This window comes from Labrus mixtus, chromosome 20, assembly GCF_963584025.1.
Source record: "Labrus mixtus chromosome 20, fLabMix1.1, whole genome shotgun sequence".
Taxonomy (NCBI): Eukaryota; Metazoa; Chordata; class Actinopteri; order Labriformes; family Labridae; genus Labrus; species Labrus mixtus.
In genome coordinates this window covers 5,534,064-5,557,924 of record NC_083631.1, presented here as the reverse complement: position 1 = coordinate 5,557,924, position 23,861 = coordinate 5,534,064, and the positions used below count along the sequence as shown (strand labels likewise).

The window sequence follows — 23,861 nt, the reverse complement described above, 5'->3', positions numbered from 1 at the left end:
CCCCCTCTGTCACATACCCCTGTGTTGTCTGGCAACATTTTCCCACAGACACTCGCCCTCTGCAGTCTTCTCACAGCCTCCCCTGTGAACAAGGCCAGGACCATGTCATGCAGGGAGAGAAAAGAAGAGGCAGTGTGGGTAAGAGAGAGCGAGTAAGAGACGCCGCATAACAAAAAACCTGGCCTGCCACTTTTGATCGGGCGCTTGAAAAGGACAGCTCGGAAAGCTGGGGCCCATGTTGGCTGTTACCATGGTGCTCACCTAGGAGATGGCTCCTTGCTCCCAAAAATGGCTCTGCTCCTTTTTCTGGGCCATCCAGTGGAGATTAATTTGAGTGGAGCTCCTTCCTTCCTGGGTCTGGACCTGCTCTCGGGGTCCTGCCAGCTCCTTTTATATGCCCAAGCTTACATAAACACAGAGACGCATAAAAAACACACGCACCGAGCCAGGTAGCAGCTACACTTTATGTGCACTGAGCTGCCTAATTCATGACTTTTTCAAGTCCCGTTCAAAGGAGCACTTAGATATCAAACAGCTACTGCATCTGTGTGATTGTATTCCCTGATTCAAACCTAAAATCTGAGCAAAGAGGACGTGATGTGAATGTTGAGAGGGGGGGTAAAAGGGGGCAGAGTGAGGGATGTTTGACAGGCTGAAAAAGCACAGAGCTGAGATGAAGAGATGGAAAATTGTTTATAGATGAAGAGCAGGGACAGACCAAGAGACATAATGACGCAGAGAAGCCATCAGTCATTGTGTGGACGGATCGATGGTCCTTAAGTATATCAGACATGAATGAAAAGGCTTCAGAGAGAAACATTAGGAAGGCCATTACTGATGGAGGGAAGTGAAAGCACTCTAAGCCAAAGGGCTCCACTTTTTATTAAATGTTGATACTCTTGGACAACATCTCTGCAAAGTGTTGAAATGACTGAATTCAAGCACAATGTGTCGGGCATGTGGCTACATCTGGCTAGTGTCCTACTAATTCAATAATCCTTTACTTTCCCCCAAAAACAGTAGCAAGCTGTGAGTGCAAATCCTCCCCGCCTTGTCTGTGTGTGTGTTCGTACACATGCAAAGCATATACATGCTTATTTGTGTCTTGTGATTTGGGGGTCGGAGACATCAAATGACAGACTTTTGGGGGGGATTATCTGTCTGTGTGGTGTCTGATTCCACACAGGGGGGTTAGTAGTAGGTCAAAGGCAGCCTGACTGAGTTAAAGTGAAGTAAAAGCTGCTGCCCGATCTGTGAAGGCATGTCTATGATCTCGTCCAATAATCCCGCTTGTAACAAATAAAATCCGTGCCCCCGGTTTTTCCTCCCTCTAGGACTCCACAAACACAGGGGGGGGGGGGGGGGGGGGGGGGGGAGTCTGCAGTCAGATTGGGTGGCAAATACTCTCCCTGCTCCCACCCCACCCTGACTCAAACTCTGCCCCATGCCAGACAGAGGAGCTTCCACTCGGTTGGGTAATTGTGCAGCAGGGTGAAAGTAACACAGGCCCTCCAGAGGTTAGAGGCAGGGCTGTGATGAAGTGACTGAAACAGGGAGGGGGGGAAGAGAAACAGGCTGTGGATTTTTATATAACTCTGCTATAGTTGCATTATTTACTGTTTTTAGTTGTTTTAAAAGAACAAGGTTGTGTCCAAACTCATTTACTCATTCATTACACACCCTTCTCATTACACAGAGGGTTCTGCATACAGGACTGTACAGAGAGCTCAGACAGAGGCTAAATGTACTGATAGCCTTGAAATACAAAATACACAAATGACACTGTTATGTTTATTACTGTAGAGATTTTTTTGGGGTCGTACTTTGAAATGTTGTAATTTGTTGAATATTACTTCAGGATGTTGTTGAATACTTCCTATCTCAAGTCTTAGTTTCCCTTTTGGTTTATATTGGTGTGAGGTTTTTCTTAATTTCTCTATTTGAGTATATTTGTGTTTAATTGCTCATTGAGTAGTGTCTTGTTCTTGTCATATCCTTCCACATTATGTCTCCTCCTCTGTGTAGTGTACAAGCAAGAAAGGGTTAGAGACAATGGAGGAAAAAAAACAAACACTTTTGGACCTCATTATTCTAATTTCTATTAAATGTTAGATATGTCAGCTCTGTTTCTCCTTTGGCACAAGATGTTACAGTGAATATTACTCCGGTAGTGTCCTCTATGTGTTGTGGACAGTGGTGGACAAAGACGTCAACTTCTAAACTAAAATGGCATCCATTCTGCTAAATAACTTAACACTGTTGCAAATATTTTGTATTCGAGGTAACTATAGCTGTTTGATTTTTAGAAAAGGCATGTCCCCTACCACCTAATTTGATCTGACTTCAGGGTACTCCTCTCCATGTTTTGTTGACATCCTTTATCCATCTCTGCCCTTGAGTCTGGCTTTACAAACAATATGTCACTTTCAGCACGCAGACACGGTGATAGAGGAGGAAGGTAAATCCTGGAGCTGCCTTTATTCCACTGACCTCACCCTGACCTTCCAGGGTTTAAATCCTGTCCAGAGCCACGGAGAAACCCGAGGAGCGGACAGAAAGGTCTCCGAGGCTCACTGAACGAATGAAAACAAGTGTGTCACGCTCCATGTGCCGCTCTTTGAAGTGGTCACGTAAGACCTCTCTGTTTTTTGAGCAAGAAATGAACATATGTGAGTTTCTGTGTCCCGTTCTCCAGATACAGAACATGCTAATCCACGTACAGCTCGTTTTTAAAAGTTGGCCTAACAATGTCACATTCACATGACCTTTAATAACTACCCTCCTTCTGTGCGGCTACTTCAAAAGGTCCTGACCTCTGCAGGCTTCTTCAGTATTCTGAGCAGCCTGTGACAGCCAGAGGGTTTAAACCACCGTGTTGAGGTCAGGATTATATAAACATATTATCTTCAATACGTGAGTGAGCAGGACAGCATGCTTCTCTTAACATTCAAAACATATTAAAGACATTATTATAGCCATGTAGACAACTCAACAGCAATGTTTCTCAGTGTCAAACATTCCTGTTTCCAGCTCAATATTTGAATGACTTACAACTGAGAAAAAGGGACAGACATAATCAGTGTTTGTGTTTGAGGAGAGGGAAGTAGAGCATTTGATTGTTGAGTTGAGGGGAAACATAAGAATCGACCAAATCAAAGCAACATAAACCACAACTTAGCTTTTAATCGCCACGGTCTTGAAAATAACACATATTTTCTAAAAGTAATTTAAAAAATCAACCGTTGTTTTCACAGCAAAAACGTTACAATCTAAGCAAGTATATTGTCTAATAATCAAAAATACCTCATTGCAACTTTTTTGAAGCCTGACAAGAAGCAATAAAAATCTTATTTCAAGATATTAAACTCAAAAATAAGGATTTCATTGTTTGTAAAAAGTACAAATATCTGCCAGTGGGGCAGGTAAATTGGTCGATGTGTAATGAGATATTTTTGACAAGAAATTAGACAAATGCAACTGCTTAGAGCGTAAACAAGTGTTTAGAAGCCTTCAGTTGCATTTTGGTTGTTGTCAACTTTTTTTTTTGGAGTAATGAGTGACCTTATCTGAGGATGCATTTATGTCACTACCCGCACCATGGTACTATCACGTAACAGGCTGAATGTATCATCTTTATCGTCTTCTTTTGTCTTAAATAGACTGTAATAAAAAAAACAAGAGTATTGTGTTGGATAAAACTTGAAACTATCGTGAATGAGACCATAAACTTATAAGGAAAACGTTTAAAGATGTAATCAATCAAATGAGATTTATATTGTGTAGATAATGATGTATATATTTGAACTTTTCTCTTACGTGTAATATCTTAAATGAACATGTGTGTCTTGACTTTGTGAGTGAATGTGGCTAACATGAAGGTTTATGAGATATTTACAATAAGAAATGAGACAAATACATTTGGTTTTTTGCACTATTGGGAAAGAATATTGTAAGAAAAACTGTATTTATGATTATTAAATGAAAACGTCTTGATACATTTCACAATATTTATTTTATCCTCCATCAAAACAGCCAAAGGAGCCCACGCCATCTCTTCTACTCCTGTAGGATACGATGCAGTCTGTTCAAATTGGGATGTGTGTCTGGAAACAAAGTTGTCTTTAAAATTAGTCTCCCTTCCTGCTCATTATTAGACACCTGCATCCTGTCATAGTGAACACATCCTGTGAGGTCGTGGGCTCTCATCCTGATGCTTGTCACTGGAAACAGATGCAGCATGTGGTCTGTCACTTCTGTGCTTCATTGTGTGGAGACAAGCAGAGGTCTTCATAAGGTGACACAACCTCCGGGCAGCGGGCGAGCATGTGATGAGGGGGAAGGATGAGACGGAGGAAGAAAGAACACAAAACGATGTGCTGGTTGCAGATTTTGGAGAGAGAATTTGGAAGAAGACAAATAAACTGGGATAACCGTTTTACTTCTAAACCGACAAGACAAGCTGCAGAAACACAGCAATGTTTCCCACAGCAAGACAGGATATCTACTGACTATAAAAGGGACATTCATATGTGTGTGTTGCAAAGATTTAAAAAAGATGTATTACCTTTAAAACAGGACGACGACATCTGAAGGCCTGAATGTGGAGGGAAGGGCTTTCCTAAGAATAATATCGGAGAATATCTGTCGCTCGCTTGCTGTTTTTCTCTGTAGACCGTGTGACAGTCAGGAGACCTTTTTACAACGTCATCAGAAACACTTCACGAGGGGTAAAGCAAGAGGACATTGGTCAAGGGTGATGTTGTAAAAGATGGCATTATAAAAAATAAAAATAAAAATGAACCAGTTGTTGTGAAGTCCCTTAGCATTCCTGAGATGTGAAATTTACAAGAACGGAAAGGACATTCAAACTTTTGAATGGTGACCTTTTTTCCTTTTTGGGCTTGTATTGTAGAGACAGGACAGTGGACAGAGCCGGAAATCAGGGAGAGAGAGATTGTGGAACAACATGCGCAAAAAGAGCCACAGGTCGGATCCAAACCAGGGCCGCCGGATTGGAGGACTTCAGCCTACGCATCACTACGCCACCGGCCCCCGACTGTTGACCTTTAACCATTAAATCTTTATCAGATCATCTTTCCTTGTGGGATGACTATGGCCAGTGGTTTAAAGACGCTCATCCCAGGTTCTAAAGTGAAAGTTTTTTCCAACACCTATTTGAAGACAAATAAATATGCAGCAAGAAGAATCCTTCAGCCCACCTCCACCGCCTTTTACCTGTTTCTAGATAAGCTGAAAGTTGGCTGGATTCAGTATTTCAAATAAATGGATGACTGCGTTGGGCTTCATAATGCCTCTTCAGAAACCAATGGGTGACTTCACTGAGACTACGTCCATGTTTGATACACTCTATGGTCTGTACATACACTGAAACATACGCACACTAATCCAAGAGGAAACATGACAGACTGACTCTATTGTTCCTGTAAACATGACACCATGAGAGCATGTGCTCTTCTCATTTAAGGACAATACCTCAGCAGGCAGAGCCAAAGTTAGCCTGCTGCCTGTCTGCAAAGCTATATGAGTCAGAGACTGAGCTCCACACATGATCATACGGATACACAGTCACCTCCTCACCTTCTATTAATAAACAGGAGTTCTCCACGGATAACAGCACAACATTTGTCTGTCCATCCGAAACCTGGTCAAAAACTAGTCAGCCAGGGGCGCTGGTGGCACAGTGGTTAGTGCACGCGCCCCATGTATGGAGGCTATAGTTCTCCAAGCGGGCGGCCCAGGTTCAAATCCAACCTGTGGCTCCTTTCCCGCATGTCATTCCCCACTCTCTTTCCCTGATTTCCAACCCTATTCACTTACCTATCTCTACAATAAAGGCCCAAAAAGCCCCAAAAGTGTATCTTTAAAAAAAACTAGTCGGAAAAAAATAACAATAACATCTTAAATCAATGTTTTTGCACATTTAAAGTGAAAATAACTCAAAAATAATGTTACGTAATAGGTTTTGGAGGTGATGGTAGGCAGATATTCTATTTGGACTTGCCCTCTGCTTCCAGGCTTTGTGCTAAGCTAACAGTCTTTTAGTTACAGCAGCCTATTTAACCACAAACACAAGCCAGTGCTATTGATCTACTTATCTGCTCTTATCTCCCAGCTGGAAAGGAAAAATGCCTCCCTCTAAAATCCCAACTTGTTTCTTCAAATAAAGCAGAGTTATGTGACCATGCAGAAGGATTTATCTCTCACACAACAAAACACACTCCACAGAACGGATCTAGTTCATCTTATTTACAGATCTTAAATACTCCATTGACCTCCATTTGTGCAGTATTTAAATGAGATGTTCTTCCCAATCCACTTATTATAATTAGTTCTGTGTGCTAGTGTAACAATTACCTTTACTGCACACAATCTCTGCACTGCTAATAACAAAAACGAGAATAACGATATTGCTGATGTACTGCCTGAGCCTGTCAGCTGATAAAGTGAGGGACCCATTAATCTCCTCAATCATCCCGTTAGGAGCTGTGACCCCCTCCTTCTCTTACTCTCCCTCCTCCCCCTCTTCCCATGCTGTCACTCTCCCGGGCTGCACCTGTCAGATTAGTCTCACATCCTCAGCTGCCACTCCATATGATACGCCTCCTTACTGCCTGCATGTCAGCTCACTTTGCATGTGTTTATGCCTTTAAGTGTGTGAAAGAGAGAGTCGGGGGGGATGTGTGGGTGAGTAAAATGTGAGCGTGTCTGGTTGTAGGTTTCAAGGGTCTCCCTCATGCTGCAGCAGGATCTGGCTTGGTACCATTAATATGCATAAAATAAAGTTGAGATTAAAACCCCTAACCCATATACCATCACTTAAAATGTGCTCCAGAAGGGTAGGATAAATCTATATTATTTTTGGCACCAGGTGGTGTCATGGCTTCCATGCTGTGGTAACATTTATTTTAGAGCAAGTTCAAAATGATGACAACACTGCCACAAAGCACTTCCACTGGCTCCCACACCATGCACCAGGAGAAAGACAGGATGGATGTATGCCTGTATGTACCGGGGGTGGTGGTGAGGTAGTGGGGGTAGAAGGGGCTCCACCAATGAAAGACCCCCCCCCCTCCCCCGCAGACGGACTGGAGCAGCTGAGGCGACAAGCATGTGACGAGAGGGAGAAAATAATAAGCAGCACAGCAGTTTGTAGCTGTGTGAAGCTGCCTGAAATAAACAGAGCAGTCCCGGAAGAGAGGCTGGAGTTCTTTCATAATAAGAGAGTCACTTCTTGGCAATCTTAATAGAAATATTTTAAGAGAGCAAGGGGAAGTAAATTCTGTATGAATAGCTCAAACAAGTCTGTTACTTCTGCTTCTAACCCCATAAGTGAAGCAAAAACAATGACCTTTATTTGATCCTGATAGTATACAAGCTCCTTAAACATCAGTGCTGCCACCAGTGTGTGTGTTTTAATTAGGTTAAACAATAGAAAATGTTCTGTTTCAATGAGTGACATTGCTGATTTAGAGAAAATTTACATGAGGCTATAATAAGTGTGCTAAAATCTGAATTTGTTCTAATGAATTTATTCTGAAAGATGCAACCGGAACAATAATTGTTGAGGTCTTTCTTCAAGCTGTATCGTCACATTTTCTATGATTCCGTGCAGTGAACGAGCTTTAGCAGCGCTGGAAACTGCAGCCAGGCAGGTGTAGCATTCAGAGTCCCGGTTGCCCGTGCAGCCTGTGACAGTGATATTGCCACGACAGATTTCGGAGGTGTGAAGGAACGAGAGCGCGCGGCTCTCTGCGTCTAGGAAGGATTTAATGAGTTGCTCCCTCGTTCAGGCACCAATTAATTTATCGGAGAGTAAAACAGTTACAGGGAGGAGGAGGACAGAGAGCAGTCATAAGGGGACTGTAGCGGCTCCGGGGAGCTGCCACTTTCTCTGTGCGTGTGTCTGAGTGTCTGTGCAGAGAGAGAGGGATTATCATTACGCATGTTATGCCGAGCGCAGTTTTTGGTGATGCATTCAGTCGGGAGATGTGCAGCGTGGAGCAGCAGTGAGCGTCAGCCCGGACCTTCAGCGGCGTAATCAGCGCAAAGAAAAAGTAGATCTCGCTGGTTCTGTGGGGCGCACCGGCTCTGCGCATCACAGGATTTCGATTCATCGTATGTTTTGTTTATTTTGATGAAGGCTGCGGGGTGAAAGTCAAAGATGCGCACCGCTGAACAAAGGATTTAGTGGGAAACGATCACGAATCTGTTCCACATTTTAATCCTGACACCCCCGGCGTGCTTCGTCTCCCCCCTGTGTGGACTTATCAAGGGGGCGACATTCATGCCCATTCTTCCTCTTAAGGACAACGGACACAGGCTGAATAACCTCTGGTTTCAAACCTGGAGCAGAGGGAACCATCTGGGCTGATCGCGCACGAGTCCATGTGGATGGAGAGAGAACACGCAAACAGCGCGAGCGCAGCTCAGTCCGAAATGTGACATTTTTTTACTCTGCCTCGCATCACAGCTGACATCTGTGCTCCTTGCCTTCGTTCTCCATAGGATCTGTTTACATCGATTAAGGTACGTGCTGATCACTATGTAGCCCAGAGGTTATTGATTGATACTCAAAGGGGGGACACGAGAGTGTGTCAGCCTGTGCGCGTGATTCAAAGGGTAGGTCTGGTGCAGCTGAAGAGCACACAGGGGGGCTCGGTTTATTTGAATGCATTGTTGTAATGAGGCTGTTTTGGAGCTAAGCAGCACTGATGTGGAAGTTGCATCACTGACAGCCCCTGGAGAAAGGCGATGTCGATGCACCAAATGCAGGGGTTTGTATTTGTGTGTGTGTGTGTCAGTGTGTGTTTGTGTCTGTGCGTTGTAGAGAGGGCACGCAGTCATGTCGACATGTTACAAGATGTACATTCACCTAGAGCACTGGCCACATTATGGCCTTGACCTCGAGGGGCGTTTTAAAGAAACCATGTTAATCTTAACTAAAGACATGTCCACTGAGAGCTTTGACCTGCGGGACATTGAAGCACCGATTGGCTGTGGCGGATTTTTCTCACGAGGATGAAAAGGTTGGTTTCTTTTAGCTGCGCCTCCATTTTCCACCCACAATACATTCTGATATTTTAGGAGTGTCAATCACTCCTCCATTCTGAGGTTAGATGTCAGTCTTTATATTTGGATCACACACACACACACACACACACACACACACACACACACACCTCTGCAACAATGCTGCTACCACAAACAAACACACACACACACACACACACACACACACACACACACACACACACACACACACACACACACACACACACACACACACACACACACTCTCTCTTCTGGAACCCCCAGGGACCCTCCCTTGTGGCCAGTATTGTTAAGAGAGGGGGAGCTATACTAAAAACAGAAGAAAAGAAAAAAGAGCTGTGTGTTTGCATTGAGCTGCTCATGGACTGAAGGTGTCCCCTTAAGGAGACGTGCCCCCCCCTCCCCCCCCACCCACCAATCCACACACACACAAACACACAGCCCTGGCTGGACTGCCAAACTCAGAGAGAAATTGAACTTAAATACCCACTTGAGCCCAATTAGATAAAGGAAGTTTGTATTTGAATGGACGTCAATGTATGGATTGACTCTGTGTCTGTGAATAGACAGATGATGCATTAGCCTCCGGCCTCTCGTCAGTGCAGTATTTGTGTTCTCAGAAAGCTCCCGGGCCTGTTTCGGAGTGTTCTGTTTTCCATCATTAATCAATATTCAGCAGAGAGGAGCTGCTTATTCTCAGGCTGCACTTTCATGAGTTAGTTAGCTTCCTCCTGGGAGGATGCCACAGTATCTCCTCGGGGCTGATGCCATATGTACCTTGTTTGGATGACCGCGTGTGTGTGTGTGTATGTGTGTGTGTGTGTAGCCTTTTTATGTACACTTGACACAGCTGAGAGTGTTTGAGCTGTGAGGAGAGGCATTTTTGAAGACAAGAGAATCTACCCACTTCTATTTTTTATCGGATGAAATATAGAATATAACTACCAAATCGCTCCATTATTACCGTACCACAATAAGAGAAACAGTAACAAAATAAATGTAATGATAGACAGAATTAGAATTACTTAGAAAACAAACATAAGCCTCTGAAAATGTCTAGAAAATCTGAGGAAAGCTGCCCCTGAAATCTTCCTGAGTTGCCTGTTCACACATGCACCTCACAGTGGAAGACTTTCCCTGTTAGATGGGACCATGAGGGTCTCAGGAGGCTGGATATGATGTAACATAATTGTGCAAATGAACGTAATAACCCTATGAATCAATGAGTGGTACTTGCAGCAGATAGAAGGAAGAAGAAGTTTTCATTACATGCATGAGGATCGCACCGATGGCTCATTGGTCGCATGATGTGAATGAACATTTCCTGTTCGAGTGCACACATTTTTTCAACCTGATTTAATGCAGACATTTCACTCTAGGGCTGGTCCAGGTTGGGGGTGAAATAATCAGCTGTTTGTGTTCACACACGCAGCTCACCCTGAAAATCTTAAGTGTAAAAATATCATTACAGTATCACAACAAAGCCCCTTTCTCACATGCACTACTGTCAACTCCCAATTTCAGGAACATGACGAGCAGGGCTGGACGTTTAAAGGACACTGCAGAACACACATTGTCTGTATCTAAGCCGGAGCTTTGATGACAGTGTTGACAGTGTTATGAAACATATTAATATTATCAATAAAAGAGAAGAGAAGAACATCTTGGCTAGTAGAAAAAGAGGCTGAAGCAGCCTCACTATGTGCAAGAAAATTCCACTGATAATGCACTGCATGGTTGCAGGATATAAAAGTCTTCATCCTGCCCACTCGTTGGCAGGAATATGTCCTGAATATTACCTCCTGCGTTCAAACATTAGCTCACAACAAATTCTTGCAGATGTGTTTCTAAACAGCTGGCGATGAGGCAAAGGTCGGGGCGATGTCGGGGTTAAAAATCAGGCCACTGGCGTTCACACATTCAGCTCACCGAGGTGGGACATTATCAAGAGTAAGAGTTGTAGAATATCTGGGGTGCAGTAGAAACCAAATAAAAACAACAGCACTCTAAAAAAAATACATGTATTTGTGCTTTTGCAACCAACCCTCCTCTGTTCTCACACACACACACACACACACACACACACACACACACACACACACACACACACACACACACACGCACACGCACACGCACACACACGCTCCAGGCACACAGCTCGCTCCAATTCTTCCATGGCACATCCGGCTGTTCCTCCTGTTCCTCTGATCACAGGCTAACCAGATCTGATCTTTCTAGGCTCCTATGATAAACCCCAGTTCAGTTCCCATCACTTCATCTAGAATAAAAGATGCTCATTGATATCACATGTCGGCAGAGCACATGACACCTGAGGGCTGTAGCTTGTTCCAGGGTGAATATTTTGGGATTCTTCACATCTGACTTACTTAAACCGCCATCGGTTGTTTTTGTTGTTCCAAGAGGAAGAGGAGGAGAAGGAAGAAAAAAAAGGAGGGGGGGGGGGGGGGGGGTTAGGCAGTGGGGCTGTTAATTGTTAAGTCAATTAGCATATGGTCTTGCTGTGAGCCCAGTCACATGGTAATGAGGCCTAATTAGGATGGCTCGGGGTGTCTGATGAGGCTGGAGAAAATACTTTCACCGTCAGGTTCTCCGTGCTGCCAGCCAACCAGGAGGCCTGTGCGCTGGCTGAATGGACGAACACTTCTTCAGTCCGACCATTCAGTCATTTTTCAAGTCCTTCATTTAAGCCCGGCTCCTCCCCGAGTCTTTTTTTCTTGTCCTCATCGACTCCTCTTCCATATTTTAGCACCGTTATACATCACGCCTCGACTTCCACGCCACCCCTGCCCTCTCCTCCTCTTCTTCAGCCCCTCTCATTGCTCTTCTTACTTTATCTGACACTACCAGCTGCGAGGGATTGGTGACGTCACTCTTGAGGCTTACAGACGTGCAGAGATTTGAGACACAGTCAGACGGATCAGATTATGCGTCGTAATTCAGAGTTATTGTGCATTTCATGTGAAGTAGTGAGTTGGAGGAGTATCCTAGCCATAAACGTGATGCATTACTTTGCATCTGTTTAAAAAATGAGATTGTAATTATAGTGTAGGAATAAAGAGATCATATATCTTGTCACCCAGCAAGAAAAAAAAAAAGGCAGTCTTGGATTGATGGTACTGTTCATTACTTTCCAAGTGTAAATCTACTTACAGTGAACCTGTGATGAAGTCTCTCTTTGTTGCATTGATGAAAAAATGCACCAGAAATATATTTCATGTGAATTGGCCGTGCTTTCTGTGTCGGAGGTCTCACACTTCAGCTGAATGCACGATTGGAAAGGAAGGCCATCTCTGGATAGTCACAAGTTCAGGGATTTACAGCAACCATGTGTCCTGTCAAAGAGTCCCTGAGTAAGAGAGAGCTCCTCTCCTGGATGAGCATACAAGCTTATAGAATGTCCAAATACAGAAAGGTTAATTAGAATACATGTTTTCCTGTCATGAAGCAGCCCCATGTGAACTTTAAGAGAAGTTATTTAACCTCCAGAGCAGACAAATGTTCGAATGCCAGCTTGGTGACGTTAGAAACATACAAACACGTTATGACAAGAGAGCATAAAAAGAGATTACAAGCCAGACTTAACCCTAGGAGCAAATTCAAGCAAATAACTCTGACTCAAGACATTCAAGAGAACTTAAGACGGGAGTTGCAGATTACAAAAGACAAGTCTGTGATGTCACCAGTGACAAACAGGAGCACACAAGCTTATTTGTGTATTAAATCCAAACCAAATCTGATGCAGTGAAAAAAAAAAAAAAAAAGACATCCAGTCATCCTCGGTTAATTTAACTTGACTGATTTTTAAGGCCTCATGTAATCCCCTGCGTCTCATGCAAGATGTAAATTTATGCGCTGTGGGAAAAGTAAAGGTCTGTGAGTGTGAGAGAAAACAGTGGAAGAAGCGCCAGAGAGCAGATGCTAGCATCCGTCCTGCAAATGACCTGCTCACCCCAACAGCTGGATGAGTCTGTTTCCAACCATATACCTACACACACACACACACACACACACACACACACACACACACACACACACACACACACACACACACACACACACACACACACACACACACACACACACACACACACACACACACACACACACACACACACACACACACACTTTCTCCTCTATTACGGTCTGAATATAAAGAAAAAACTGTGAATCGAATGAGTCGTCAAAATGCAATAATACCCCCCAATTATCACCACGGTAATTAAGCTGCATCTGGTTGTGTGCTATGTCTGATAATTACAGGAGGAGGTGATTGTAGATAGATTTCCTCATCCCTTTCTATTTCCAGCAGAGTTGAAGGACTGCAGTGCTGCACATTTGCCCTCTCACGCCGGTGATCCTGTTGTGTGTCAAACAGCAGCACTATAAGGAATGCATGCTGCATACTTGCCACGTTCAGTTCAGTGTGAGAATGTGTTGCCCTCCTACACGGATGCATAATACATGCCATCAAGCAGAATGTGATATTTACATGCACACACAGGCGCTATGCCAGCCAGCCAGCCAGCCTGTTTTGTATGTGCATGAGCGCCACGTGCAGCATGAATGCATGTAAACCCCTGCTTCGTGCAGAATACAAAACTAAGATTGGACCTCTCGGGTGCCAGCAGGCTGCTTTGGCACAGAGGAAGACGATGCCTGAGAAACAGTAGCCATGCAGCAGAACTGGCAAAGGCTGGATCCTTCCCCAGTTACATAAGAGACACAAGAAGAAAGGCGAAAGGGGGAAGGGAGGGAAGAGGAAGGGGCACAAGGAGGGAAGAAGGAGAAGCCAAAATGGAAGGAAGGGGGGGGTTGTGTTTGGGATTAGAAGGAGAGAGGTGGGGGGTGAGAGAAAAAAGAAAAAAGGAGAGTTAGATGAGAGGTGTGTGAGGTGCATCTTTAACAGCACACCTTCAAATGTTGCAGGGAGATGAGATGGCTGCGGCTGCTCTCGGAAAAGAGGTGGCATTGAAATCCAACAGAATAGAGGATTTTTAAATGGAGGGAAGGACAGTGACAGAGAGAGAAACAAGTCTGGAAAGCTGGGAGGGAGGGGAGGGAGGGTCGGCGACAGCATCCTCTCGGCTGCACAAAGAGGAAGGCCATGCACACCCTCTCTGTCTTTCTCCCTCTCTCTTTTTTTTCACATGACTCATATTAGTGACAAGCAGTGGGGAGGACTGGAAGTGTGTGTGCTGTATGTGTGTGTTATGTGCTGTGTGTGGTGCAGGTTTGCATAAGCATGGCTGATTTTGCACACGTGTGTGTGTGTTTTGCCACAGGCAGCCCCTTGTATAAAGCAGCCAGAGCAGCCGTCTGTGCGGGAGGCCGTGACTGGGTGAGAGGGTGAGGGAATGAAAAAGTGGTCGCTCATAAGTGTGCAGCCTCGGCCTCTGTGAGTGTGTCTCGACTGCATGGTTTTCACAGACTCTGTCATTAGGAAGTGACAAAAGAAGGCAACGAAAGAAAGACAAAAAGGGTAAAAATAAAAATAAACAGAGGAGGAGCAGTCTGTCTGGCTTTTGAGGATGAGTGAGCTTCTCTCTCTTTCATTGTGTTTGCTCTCTTTTGTTTTTTCCCTGTCTTTAGAGACAGGCGTAACCACGGTTATCAGAAAAACAAGACAATGCAGGACTAAGCGTGTGTGACATGACAAGTGTTTTTTTTTTGTGCAACCTGTGCATGTAAGTTGTTTTTGCACATGTTTAAGGCTTCATATCTTTTCTTTTTTCTGCTTTTTGGTGACTCATCCCTCCATAAGCACTGATTGATGTTAATGTAGAACAATAATAATAACAACCAGCGGCTGTGAGCTGCTGCAGCCAGGAGGGAAGCACAGGACAGGAAGCGACAGGATGAAGTAACGGCAGGAAATAAAGGAGCAGAGAAATTTGGTAATGAGGAGGAATTTGGAGGGTGTAAATCTCTAAAGAATACATGAAAGAGCTCCGGATAAATGAATATGCACAAACACACACATGTACGTCTTTCACTGCTATTCCCTCTGGGGCCTCACTGAAATAAATAATGATATTTCATAAGTTGTAAACAACTGCTGACTTGAAAATATATATTTCTTATGGATATTAGGGCGGATACATCAAAGCCTGTATATAAGTAGATGAAACAGCATGTGTGTAAATGTTAGGTTGTGTTGTTTGAGTCTGGAAAAGTTATGGAAGGAAATGAAATGCCACAGTCAGCCTCTGAACAGATTATCTCGCTGGATGAGCTTTCTCAACATGTCAGTATAAACTCTGTCATGATATTAATGCCATCCTCTTATGTGCAAAGGTATCACAATTAATCCAACACAAAGTCATGTGGTCAACATATAATGACTGCATTAAAGTGTTGTTTTCATGCTGATGGTTCAGGTAGAGGATATTTGAAAGTAAAAAAAAAAAGGATGCAGCTCGTAATTATTTTCATGTTATTGTAGTAAGGTTGTCTTCTTATTTGACGCTTTTCTTTACGTGTTTTAAAAAGAAAGCGATCTCTTTTATTTTCATGACGCTGCAAACGTTTCTGTGCATTTGAGACAATGTGCAGGAGGTTGCATGCAATTTCTGGAAATTAAAAACGTAAAAAAAAAACTCCCATTATTGGATGCCTAGGACTTCTCTTTTTAGTGCCGTGGTATTGAATCAGGTAGAAGTAATAAGTCACATTAAAATAAAATACTACATGAAGTTACAAGTACTTATATTTGCGCTCACATGTTCGTCAACCTGTGATTTTTTTTTTTATTCTCATGCATTATTGTGATAAATCGTATAAAATTAAAGTAGGTCTAGTCGTCTATTTTTCTGCAGATCCACAAGACTTATGTTATTATTTTCCTGATACAAATAAATCCAAATGTCTAGACCTCAGTCTCTTTCTGGCCCATTTATTAAGCTCCAAGCTGAAAGGAGTGTGTGTGACCTGCAGCCCTGGCTGGTGTGTATTTAAATCTTCCACTCTCCCTGACGACCATGTAACTCTTACTGACTTACTGGCATAGAGAGAGAGGGAAGCAGGGGATATCCAGTGTCCTGTGAGTGGTATGTAAATATTGTGCTACAGTCTATTTGTGGACCAAGGAACATTTTCTAAAGCCAAAACTAGAGCGAGACTTAAATTACTTTGAAATGAAGAATCCAAAGTGCAGCTGTAAGGCTAAAAATGTGTGTGTGTTCTTCGTAAGAGCAGATTGTTTGACACACTGAGGCAGCTTGGAAAGAATTTCTGTTAGCTTAGCGACGTAGCGGAGAGCCGGTTGACAGTAACCTGGCAAAGTGACTCGTTTGGGTGTGTGAGAGAGAGGTATTGTGGTGGCTTAAATACAGATGAGCCTCTCAAAAAAACACACAGCCTGTCAGGTGAAATGACAGCGCTGATCATCCAGCATGGAGCTCACTGAAAGGAGTGTGTTTTTGTGTTCGTGTGTGTCTGACAGTTGTGATGAGTAAAGGAGAAACACAGTCTCAGAGACAGCATTGATTTGGCTTTCTGAGGGCTGCTGCTGCTTCTCCTTCACTGGGACACAAAAGTATCCGAGGGTTTGTACTTAGAGCTGGAGGCGATGCGGTGTATTATGCATTGTTCAGCACCTTGTTATGCGCCCTTAGATGCCTGATAGTGAGTAGATCTGCTTGTACACACCAGTTTTCTCTTCTTTTTTTTTTTTCTCCATAAAAATATGCATGATGCAGCAACTTTCTTGTCAGGGGCTCCAGCAGCAGGTTCACTGGTCAAGACCGGACAAATAACACACCTGAAACTCTATATAGAGGCATTGCCGCTGCCTCCCCTGTGAATGAACTGAAGGCAGTTTATCTGGACCTCTCTTGGTTTTGTAGGTGTTCTCTCTGCTAAAATGGGGCATTGAAATGGTTCAAAAAGAGGCAGGGCTATAGGCAGCATGGGTTGTTGTGTGTTTTGAGGCTTCTGTCATTCACCCTGCATGAACTGCTGTCCTTTGTTTCGTCTGCTGAAACACAACAGTGGCTGTCAGTATTGTCATTCAGAGGCGGATAATAACTGTGGGAATGACTGACTGCTCGGCTCCGCTGCTTTAAAACATTTTATTACCAGTACGACTCACTCGCTTTCTCCGTCTTGTCCCCTTTTTTCCCCTCCCCATTCTCTCCTTTGTCTCTCTCTCTCTCTCTCTCTCTGTCTTCTTCTTCTGTTGATGTCTCAGACATGGCGTTCCTGCCGGTCCTCCTCCTGCTGCTGCTGTCTGTTACTCATCGTGCCACCAGTCAAGACTCCGAGGACTCTGAAGCTCTCCCGAGAGGCTGCGGCTGGGGCCTCGTGCGTCCCTACACCCTACTCTGTGACCTGGACTCCATATGGGGCGTCGCTGTGGAGTCGGTGGCTGCCGGGGGGATTCTGACCGCCATCATGCTCGCCCTCGTCCTGCTGTGCCGTTTACACCACATCGGTGAGGCCGAGAAGCGCAGCGCCGTGGGACCCATCCTCCTGCTGCTACTGGGGGTCCTCGGCTTATTCGGCCTGAGCTTTGCCTACCTGATCGAGCAGGATGAGTCTCTGTGTTTGCTCCGCAGGGCCCTGTGGGGTCTCCTGTTTGCCGTCTGCTTTTCCTGCCTGTTGGTGCAGGGCGTCCGCCTGCGCCGGCTCGGCAGGGAGCGCCGCAGCCCCGGCGGCTGCGCCCTCACGGGCCTCGCGCTGGGTTTGAGCGCCGTGCAGGGCATCATCGCCGCCGAGTGGCTTCTTCTGACCGTGCTGAGGGAGGGCCGAGCTGCCTGTCAGTATCTGCCGATGGACTTCTCGCTAGCCTGCAGCTACGTGCTAGCCCTCCTACTCGCAGCACTGGCCGCTGCTTCTCTGGCCCTCTGTGCGAAGACACGACAGTGGCGCTGCAACGCCATCTGGCTGCTGGTGACCTGCCTGCTGTCACTGCTGCTGTGGGTGGCCTGGGTGGGCTTCTACCTGTATGGAAACGACTGGCTGGGGAGGTCCCCGGACTGGAACGACCCGGCACTGGCCATCGCTTTGGTGGCTCAGGGCTGGCTGCTGCTGATCTTCCACGCCATCCCGGAGTCCCACATCTGCATGAGGTCCCCGCCACAGCCCAACGCCCCGGACTACTTCGACACTTCCCAGAACTCGACGCGGATGAGAGAAACCAGCTTCGATGAAGACATCCCTCTGTCTCACAGGCAGTTTGTGGAGAACCAGGGCTATGGATACAGTGATGAGAACGCTGCAGGTACACTCCAATTCTTCACAGCAGACAGGACAAATATGTGCAGGCAGATTGTGGGTGGAATGTAGGCCAGAGTGAGTAATAGAGCAGCAGGAAATATATGCATATGTGGCAAGAAATACGCAGTGGGAAGTTTCTGTGGTGCAGGATTACACAGCAACATGTTTCTTTCTTCAGCAGAGACATTAAACTGGTTCCTAACCAGTTAGTAACCTCTCTTTGTATCTATGTCTCCACCACACCAGGCCTGAGGAGCGGTGGTGGCCCCGTGCAACACAACAGCAACACCGGCGCGAGGCCCAGCGCTCCTTTCCGCAGCAACGTGTACCAGCCCACCGAGATGACCATGATCCTGAACGGGGGAGCGGTGAGTACATCCTCCCAGTCACAGGTACACGCCGCTTACACGCCGCTTACACGCCGCTCTCTCATTTGACCACGCCGAACAAGACTGCATGCACATTTGTGCGTTCCAGACCGTACGTCATTGCACAGGAATGAGGGGGAGGTGTGAGTGTGTGTGAGTGTGTGTGTGTGTGTGTGTGTGTGTGTGTGTGTGTGCATTATCACACTAAAGGTGCATGGTCATGAGCTTGTGTGTTATTGCAGTTTGTGCACACATGCATGGATGGGTTTGTCACAAAGTGGTACCTCATCTGGCTTTGATTTGTGTATGTGTGAGAGCTTCCATGAGCTCCTGTGTGTGTGTGTATGTGTGTGTGTTTGTGTAAAAAAAGACACAGCGATGCTATCAGTCCACTGAATGATGCAACTGTCTGCCTGCTTGTCCCGCCTTTCATTACACAGGAGTAATGGGCACCCTGACTGGAACAGGTGAACTTATTTCCAGCCTCTGTGTTATGAATTAAGTCTGCCACACAACAGCACAGCACAACACTACGGCTGTTAATGCTTACGCTTTTTGTACTGCCAAAAGATATAGTTTGCAGTCACTCTTCCTTGAGATCGCAGCCGACAACAGGAGAGCTCGGCATAAAACTTCATTAGCTTAACAGTGTTTTTGTGTATTTATGCTGAAGATAAGTCACATTTACTTACACAGCATTCTCAACACTTCAATGAAAGTGCCTCACATAGATTATATTAAATAAGAAATCCCGGTTTAAGGGGATTAAAGAAATGTTAAAGATAAAAACATTGTGTTAAAGAGAGCATGCAAAATCAGTTAGATAATGGTGTAAGTGTGGGAGATGGTACAGACATGAGAGTTATATCAATCTTCTCCTCTGACTTTTGTCTTTAACTGGATAAGTGCAGTTCCTTAAATGTCAAACTCCTTCTGTAAAGGGAAGGGATATCAATTGGGTTTAAAGCCGGCAGGAGTTGGGCCAGTCTTCTAGTTTGCTGAATGCTACTTAACTCTTCTTAATGCTTCTGCTTTGTGGTTTGCATTAAATGTGGGCCAGTTAAAAGGCTACCATAAATAAAAGGAGAAGGTTAATGTTAATGAAAAGACAGCCATGGCATATATATTTGATCTCCAACCACAGAGGGGGTTGCAGGAGAGCATGTGTAAATGGGACTGATTCAGCTTCTGTATGCATGTGGGGTAAAGATGAATGCGTGACTGTATGATGCTATCCTAAATATTTATCATTTACGAACCAAATTCTTTCCCCTTCCACAGGTTCCCTCTGCTCCTCCCACCTACACGGGGAGGCAGCTGTGGTGAGCGAGAGGATCGGAAAGAAGATGTGTGATCGAAAAATTAAGGGAAGAAGAGGATGGAGATGGATGAGGAGGGCGGTCCCCAGGACGGAAGGTTGCCTTGTTGGACTGGACTTTCAAAAAAAAAAAAAAAAAGGATGCCAACGAGGCCCTTTCCTTCTGTGTACAGACTGAAACACTGACTGTGTGCAAATCAAGGAACGTATGAGTGTGTGAGAGAGTGAGAGGAAGTAGGGCATGGAGGACAGAGCTAAAGCTCTTCTAGCACACAAATATCTAAAAAAAGGGTTGAAAAACTCAAAGTGTGACCGGCAAGTAGCAAAGCAAAACTGACGCTGACTTAGATCTGAAAATATCAACACGCAGTATCCTTTTTGTTTTTCTTCTTTGATTTGCTCCCCTGAGACTGCAGCACTGTAAGCATCCTTGAAAACTGTGAAATCTTTCGCTTTTTTCCTCTCTCTCTGTCTGTCTTGCTCTCCCTGTCAATCAGGATGTCTTTTTTTTCTGCTGCCCCACAAAAAAATGCTGGCGCTCAAGTGGAAACATTTGGCTCTGTCCTCCATCCATCCACAGTGTAGGTGAAGAAGCAGCACGTGGGCAACTGTACAGCTCGAGCACCGCCCTCTTAAAAAGAATCCAGCCTCTGTGGGTGTGTGTGTGGAGTAAATGAGAGGAAACGGTGTGTGTGTGTGTGTGTGCTCCTTACATCTCATACGATAAGCCCTCTCTCTCTCTGGACTGTTACCCACGAACACTCTCCCCTCCTCCCTTTTTATCTGTTTGCATTTCTCTGCACCGTCTGTGAATATCACATACAGTATAACCCTCCTCACCTCGCCTCATCCTCCCACCTGCATGGACACTTTGCAAAAAAACTAACTGTGAAGAACTCAAAAAAGAAGCTCCAAAGCAGCCTGGGGCACCTGAGCAGAGGGATCACAAGCTGCTACTGAACTACTGTTAAACACAATTACAGCGGAGCAGAGTGGATCCTGATTGGACGTGGAGGGCGTCAGTCATCGGCGGAAGGAGGCAGCGTTTGGTGAATCTAGGTCAGACTTTACTGCACGCTGCTCTCCCACATCTCCGGTGGCCACTGGCGGTTTGAACCAGCCAGGAGAAACTGTCACTTTAAATCAGCAGGAAACGGAGCGAGGAAGTGAATCGGTATCCTGTTCCTATAGTTCCTCTATCAGTGTTTTACGTGTGCGTACGTGAGTGTTGTGGTTTTCATGAGTGTCAAGAAGGTGGGGCTCCAAAGACAAGGTTGCATTCTGGTGCTAAATATTTCTCCACACTGTTTCCCAGTGAGGGCTCAGAACTACAGGAACAACACTGATGCTGATCCAGTAGTCAGACACTGAGTGACAGGCTATATATAGAGCCGAGGGGCTGGTGTGTCGAGATATCGGAGAGCCTAAGAAAGATCAGATTTACAGTGCGGGCGAGAAAGAGGGAGATCAGATAAAAGAGGAGGGAGAAGGGATGAGGAAGATGATAGGGAGAGATGGTCCGAGTGGAGAGAAATCCCTGTGACTTCCTTCACTTAGTCCAATCAGTGCGAGGAAATGTCTCCACAGCCTGCCTGTATATGTGTGGGTGTGGGTGTGTGTGTGTGTGTGTGTGTGCGTGATGTGGGGGCAGCCACACTGCTCTGCTCTATGTTTTTGTCTTCTCCTTCCTCCTCCTCCTGTCTCTCTGTGGTCGGCTCGAGCTCGAGTCCCCGTGCCAAGAAGGACTCTTGTTTCACAGGAGTCTCCGTTTCACGCCCTTCATCGACTCTCTCTCTCTCTCATCACTGAAAAAGCTGTGTACATAGTAGTGCTGTAAAGCTTTGCTTGCTTGTTTACTTTTTTTTTTTAACTGTAGGCTTAATTTAGACACCAGTATCATATGACCGACTGGAAACTGACTATTGCAAACTGTTTTTATCTGGGAACTTTTTTTTAACTGGTTGGCTTCATGTTCATACATTTGCTTGTTCTTCCTTTTATGCTTTTATTTTTCTCTTGCTGGTGTCTTTATTTTTTTTAATAGCATTTTGGAAATGTTTTGCCAATACTAGATATGCTTTTTTATTTTTTCTTTGATTAATGTTCAAGGAAATGATATGAGTTGTCATTTTTAGGCTTTTGCATCGTTTGTACCTCCCGCACAGAATTATCAGTCAAGACCATGGATGGTTTAAAAAAGATGGACGACATGACAGCTCCCCAAAAGTGAAGCCAAAACATTCTGAGCTCCCTCTGCTGAGTGGCTGCAGTACAGCTCCGCCTTGTTCATGTCCAGACATGGACTAGAAAATAAACACCACTTCTCAGACCTTGTTTCTGTCATAGTTAGTTCTTAACATGCTGATTTATGAATTATGTTCACATCAAGAAGTTTAGTTTTGAGTAGTTATTCGATGCTAAAGATGAGTATTAGGAGGAGGAAACGTAAGGAAATTTGACACAAGAGTCATTAAGCTTTCCATACCTGACACAAGAATCTGTTCTGCTGTGGGAAGGACATCAATATCGTCAAAATTCTGCCACCAGTGCGATTAGTCACCGCCTTTTCTGAGGGGAGTTTCAGCTTCATTTTTGTACAACGGGAGGAAGTGGAGACAAGTCGTCCTGCTCTACCTACAGTCATAGGTCAAGTTAGCGGTCGATGTTTTGCTGTAACAGTTACGGGATACACACAAAACCATTTTTCTTTTGTTGAAAAACTATAACGGCTGTGAATTACTTCGAGCACTTCATAACAAAAACTTATTCTATGATACTTTAAAGATAATTTAGGAAACAGAGCAGGGAGGGCTAGAAAAAAAAATCTCAAGTCCACCTCGAGTCATTTTGTGACACCTTGTTTTACAGCCACCCGCGACTAAGAAAAGACCCGAGTGTCACCTCTTAACTGCTGCTGTATGTTTATGTCTTACCCACTGGCTATTCTAAAATAGGACAGCTACCAGCGCTAACTGCTCCATGCCCAAGCAGAGCGTGCCATGCTATGTCAGGCTCTGCTTGGGCCCTCTCTGGTCAGAAACTGTCCACGTGTGTGAGGAGTCCATGAAGAAGAACTGACCTCAGGGTTTGGGATGGTCAGCAGCAGCAATGAGGCAGTGTGTGGAGGTTTCACTTCTTGTGATGAGTTCACTCAACGTGGAATCCAAAAAAAAAGAATAACGTGACTTTGTAGATTTTGCACTTGTCGACTACCTATCTGTGCATGCTTATCACCATTTCTACATGTAAGCCCTTTCTCAGACGTACTTTTGAATACTAACTCTATTTATGTAAGGGTCATGTGAAAGCAATCATAATTTCCGTGTATATCAGATGACACACTTAATGTCTGTGCTTTCTTAAACACAAGAGAGAGCTGGCTCTTGAGAAGCAAAGAGAGATTCACGTCGGTGGGAAAGTGGTCCAAAATAGTCTGAGTCCCCAAAAAGGATCAAGATGCCATCATCACTGGACCTAAAAATAAATTCCTCTGTTAGTTTGAAGCCTGGAGGGGAAAAAAGAGAAGCTTCAGGTGGATGTCGTCTCTGTGTGTAAAATCAAATAGACTGTGGTGAAATTTGCACAAAACTTCTATATGTTACGTTTGTCATCCCCGGGCAGCTCACTGAACACCCGTCATCCCTGGGTTTGGCATGTCCTTGCCTGTCCTCTTCTGATTTGTCTTGCCTTCAGACTGTTCCAGTGGGGCAGCTGACAGGGGTGATATTGGTTTTCACAGCTGTGACTGTGCAGTGACGCAGCATGCCTATGTATAGAACTTTATTCCCCTGATTAGAAAAAAAGAAAAAAACAGTTAACTCTTGTTTCTGTAACCGAATCAGGAAAAAAAAGTTCAATAAAAGTGT

General features: G+C 44.8%; 1 protein-coding gene across 5 annotated transcripts; it reads left to right on the top strand.

Moving 5' to 3' along the window:
* The first annotated feature begins 7,622 nt into the window (after positions 1 to 7,622).
* gprc5ba (G protein-coupled receptor, class C, group 5, member Ba) lies at positions 7,623 to 20,653 on the top strand. Of its 5 annotated transcripts, none has more exons than XM_061065301.1 (4): positions 7,623 to 8,547; positions 17,282 to 18,313; positions 18,556 to 18,701; positions 19,959 to 20,653. In XM_061065301.1, exons 2-4 carry the CDS (start codon positions 17,284 to 17,286, stop codon positions 20,001 to 20,003), a joined length of 1,221 nt encoding a protein of 406 aa, XP_060921284.1. In that variant the 5' UTR covers positions 7,623 to 8,547; positions 17,282 to 17,283; the 3' UTR covers positions 20,004 to 20,653. The 5 variants fall into 5 exon arrangements, with proteins under 5 accessions (XP_060921284.1, XP_060921288.1, XP_060921285.1 ...); XM_061065305.1 differs by having other exon boundaries at positions 7,624 to 8,547; positions 18,556 to 18,677; XM_061065302.1 differs by lacking the exon at positions 7,623 to 8,547 and adding an exon at positions 8,597 to 9,047.
* The last annotated feature ends 3,208 nt before the right edge of the window (positions 20,654 to 23,861 follow it).